The following is a 4700-nucleotide window of genomic DNA, read 5'->3' on the forward strand; positions in this document are numbered from 1 at the left end:
CCGGGAAGAGGCGGTGCTGAGGGCCAGGGCTTGGGGGTGGGATGGCAGGGGTAGGGGAACGGTTGGGCTGGGGGAGCCTAAAGGGCTTTGCCAACCCAAATGATTCTACGATTCATGCTTAACTGGCCATACTGCTCATTTAGGGCAGCTCGGTTGTCATGAGCAGCCAGTTGGGGAGGAGGATGAGCTCTGTGTCTTCTGGAATAGGTTATACCTGCAAACAGGTGCCTTAAAATCCAAAGCAGCCTGCCTGCTGGCCCGTGGGTCAGTAAGGACGTGTCGTGGGGTCCTCCAAGCTGTCTGATAATGCCTACATCAAATTCCGTCCTTCCCCCGCCATCGGTAAAACGCCTGCTCGCTTGCTGTGAAGCAATGCAGAAGCTGGTTACCTTCAGTTTGGGTGTAGGCTAAGCACAGCATTAAGGAAAAAGCAGCTTGGCTTTTTGGCCAAATATATTAAACCTCAAAATTCAGATGGGATTTGCAACTCAAAGCAATAAAGAGGAAAGCATTTACCACCCTTGCTCCGGCCTCTGTTAAATATTTCCGGAAGACTTCTGTTAGGCCTGTGAGTTGCAGATCCCGTTTTCATTTTTAAGTTTAACATATTTTGCCTAGATCTCAAATGGCTTCTTACTTTTTTCTAGTTGAGCAGACCATGAATCATCTCAGAAATGTAAAAGCTAATGGTTCAGGATACTTCAACTCTTACTTTATGCTATCCAAATGCTTAAATAATTAAAAATTTTCAGGAAAAAAAAACCCTTGTTAAGGGATAACGTTCGGATGGGCTCTGGGACTAATTTGTTAGTTTTTCAGAAGCTAGCGCAGGCACTTCAGTAGCTTGTTGTTATTGAGTTGTTTGGTTAAGGCTTTACTTAAGTAACCTTAAAAGCGACTGAAATTCTGAATTACAAAATATTTGACTTAAGCCACCTGACTAAGTAAGAACTTCCAGCTTATCTACACACGGATTTGTTAACCTGAATGCACAACGCAAATCGGACTGGTTAACAGCTGCTAGAGGACTGATCTTCCAGCTCCGTGACGCAGAATGTATTTTCCTCTTCCCCTGGTTTGATGCGCTCTCATTTTTCATAACATCTGTTGGGTCTAAACTCTGGACTTCACCATCACAGCGAGTACAGACGTGTGAAATAAATCCCGTTCCTGCCCCACAGAGCTTAGTGCGTTAAGACTTAAACGATAGAACGTGAGAGTGCCCTCGGGAAGTAGTTCTGGGAATTAATAGAATTGGTGAGACTTGGTAGGATAAGCAAACTTCTCTGTAAGGCTTTTCGTGCTGAAGCAAAATGGGGAAACACTAACGGTGCAAATATCAGTAGTAAATCCCAAATCTTCTGACAATTCTGTGATACAGTAACAGCATAAAACTTGTGTGATGATCCCTGCAGCTTAAATTTAACTGATGTCCCGGTGAGATGGTTTTATTTCTTATGCAGAATAATTTTTCTACCAGAAAAAATAGGATTTAAAATAGTCTGAGCCTGATTTACTGTTCCATCACCAAAATAACTAATATTGAAATATTTTTGTGTAAAGTAGGGTTGGGTTTTCTCCCCCGGAGCAGTTAATGTGCATACAATGATTTTTTTTTTTTTTTTTTTTTTTTTTTTCCTTTTGCAGGCTCTGGAGATGTACAAAGACGACTGGAACAAAGTCTCCGAGCACGTTGGGAGCCGTACCCAAGACGAGTGCATTCTCCATTTTCTGAGACTTCCTATCGAAGACCCCTATTTGGAGAACTCCGATGCGTCTCTGGGCCCGCTGGCCTACCAGCCCGTACCTTTCAGCCAGTCTGGCAATCCCGTGATGAGCACCGTTGCTTTTCTGGCGTCGGTGGTGGATCCCCGGGTGGCATCAGCCGCAGCAAAGGCTGCGTTAGGTATGAGTTTGCCCCAGGAATTATTTTTGAAAACAGGTCTACTGGTTTGTGTTCTTTTGTTACTGAAACTGCCAATTTACAGGCAAGTTAGAATAGCTCTTAAAGGCCACTGGATGTCTAAAGGTGGCTCGCAGTCGCCATTTCTGCTCACTGACTATTGATGGTGCTTGCAATCCCCACCTCGTGGTTTGTGTTGCTGCGACCGCTGTCGTCAGTTCAGCCTCGGGTAAATGCACAATGCTAAGCTTTGGGGTTTCCTGGCTTACTTGTGGGAAATCATCTGCCACAGTTACGTGTGTCCTCTAAGAAATGTGATAAAATAAATACTCTCGCTTTTTTCCGTATTCTTCCTTGTAAAAGACCATTTTACGTAATTGGGAAGAGACTTTAGTACCACATTTTAGAGAATAACTACCTAACATGAGAAGGAACTTAAATATGTGAGAATTCATTTTGTCGTGAGATTTACCTGCGCATTGATCTGAGAAAATCATTGCTTTGCCTTAAAACCCTTCCAATATCACATTTTCTGTGTCATCTTTAACAGAGGAGTTTTCTCGAGTCAGAGAGGAGGTACCACTGGAGCTCGTTGAAGCTCATGTAAAGAAAGTGCAGGAAGCAGCAAGAGCCTCTGGGAAGGTGGATCCAACGTACGGGCTGGAGAGCAGCTGCATTGCCGGAACGGGGCCAGATGAGCCGGAGAAAATCGGTAGGCTGTCCAGCAAAATGCAGAAATCTCTGCAGATAAGGTTTCTTAAGCATTTTCTTCTGAATCATAATAACCCTTAAGTTCACCTCCAGTCTGAGATGGGAATTGCACGTAAGGAGAGTGTGCCAGGTCATTCCCCTTCTGCTTGCTGCAGGATTATTAACTCTTGACACTAAATTAATGAACTGAGGACCAGCTTTAGTTTTAGAAATTTGTTTTCCTACTCTGCATGGAAATGCCATTGCTTGGGATTCGTGGAGTTGAGTGGGCAAAACTACCAGAGCAGAACGTTTCATGCCAATTCTGTGGGTATTGGAGGATGCTGCCTTGCTAGCGTTACAGTTACCATAAAGCAAACTGAGTCTTATTGGCTCTTTGAGCTGCAGCTGAATCTATAATGTTATGACCCACCTTTTGGTAACCAGTTTTAATGTAAGTCTTGGACTCTGGGTGTGTTGCTAACTGTGGTGGTAGCGGAAGAGGAACTTGGTATTAAATCCCAGAGTGGCAGGGGTTGGCAGGGCCCTCGGGAGCTCCCCCAGTGCCACCCCCCTGCCCAAGCAGGCTCACCCAGAGCAGGGGGCACAGGACAGCATCCAGGCGGGGGTTGAAGATCTCCAGAGAAGGAGACTCCACAGCCCCCCTGGGCAGCCTGGGCCAGGGCTCGGGCACCCTCACAGTCAACAAGTTCTTCCTGATGTTCACCTGGAACCTCTTGTGCTTCAGTTTGTGCCCATGGCCCCTTGTCCTGGCACTGGGCACCACTGGGAAGAGTCTGGCTCCGTCCTCGTGACCCCCACCCTTGAGATATTTGTAGGTGTTGATGAGATCCCCTCTCAGCCTTCTCTTCTCCAGGCTGAACAAGCCCAGCTCCCTCAGCCTTTCCTCCTAGGGGAGATGCTCCAGTCCCCCCATCATCTTTGTTGTCTTCCTCTGGGCTCTTTCTAGGAGTTCCTCATCTTTCTTGAACTGGGGAGCCCAGAACTGGACACAGTACTCCAAAACGGTGGGCTGGTACGTGATAATGCTCCGGTTCTTGGCTCTGGTTGTTGTACTTTACACTGCCACACTCAAGCTCTTGTTTTAGAGCTTGGTTTAAGCTATTTCCTGTATATCCAGTAGAACTCTGGCATTAAATCTTATCTGAAACTTTGGCAGGGGCAAACTGTTTATTCATTACTATGGAGAGTAATAGCAGATCTTGTGGTGGCTCCCTATAAAGCGACACCACTTTGTGTAACCCTTTCCATTTAACTCTGGCTCTCCTTCAACTGTAAAATGAGTAGGGACCCATGTTCTGCGCTGTACCCTCCTGACTTCCTCAGACTTTCACCTCTTGAGTTTGGTACAGATCGACCGCCTTGCCTGTAGATCTTAATTTTTCTCTCCAGCATTGTTGGCTGCTGTTTCGTTCAGCTTCTCACAAATCATTTTGGGGAATTTAGCGATGAGATATTTTAAGTCAGGTGTAGCTTTGGGTAAAACTGAACAGAACGGAATCTAGATTGACTGGAAGGGTTCATTTGGGCTGTACCCTGTGCATCTCATAGTTGACCTGCTGTCACCCCGTCAAAGGCCTGAGCAAGGTGCCAGATCGTGTGCCGGGATCCTAAGGGACCTCTGTGTCCCAGTGCTGCTCAGTTACCGACTGCTGCTTGTTCAGGTGAAGACGCGTGTCTACTATTTATGGTCCTTAATGTCCATTGTGAAACGGCACTTCTAAACTAGATTTAAAAGTACCGCTTAACTCATAAAGCTATTTCATGACAAGAAAGGAAGTTAACAGACCACTCAATCCTTCTGTTGCGTTTTTCAGTTCTACGCTCAGCGGGATAGACTTGGTGTGAGGCAGCTTGGTGCTTTGGGAAGATGTGGAGTATGTGCTGGAAGGGGAGAACTAGCACCTGGAGTACCTGCTACTCCCATTCCACGGAACTGGCAGCAAGCATCAAAGCCCTGTTGAAAGGGCAAGGCTTTGGGGTTTATTTTCAGAGAATCCCAGAATTGTTTGGGTTGGAAAAGCCCTTTAAGATCATAAAGTCCAAGTGTTCCCCTAACCCTGCCATCCCACCACTAAACCCCGAT

At 46.1% G+C, this 4700-nt stretch overlaps 1 protein-coding gene across 2 annotated transcripts in view; it reads left to right on the plus strand.

The window, feature by feature from the left end:
• The window catches only part of LOC104135905 (SWI/SNF complex subunit SMARCC1), a 49499-nt gene extending 46803 nt beyond the window's left edge, over positions 1–2696 (plus strand). For both annotated transcript variants that reach the window (XM_009649600.2, XM_035889308.1), the window contains 2 exons: positions 1648–1906; positions 2454–2696. In XM_009649600.2, the coding sequence (XP_009647895.2) occupies positions 1648–1906; positions 2454–2695 (501 nt within the window). In that variant the 3' untranslated portion in view covers position 2696. The remainder of the gene's footprint in view (positions 1–1647; positions 1907–2453) is intronic.
• The last annotated feature ends 2004 nt before the right edge of the window (positions 2697–4700 follow it).

This window comes from Egretta garzetta, unplaced genomic scaffold (genome assembly GCF_000687185.1).
Source record: "Egretta garzetta isolate BGI_Z169 unplaced genomic scaffold, ASM68718v1 scaffold432, whole genome shotgun sequence".
In the NCBI taxonomy this organism is placed as follows: Eukaryota; Metazoa; Chordata; class Aves; order Pelecaniformes; family Ardeidae; genus Egretta; species Egretta garzetta.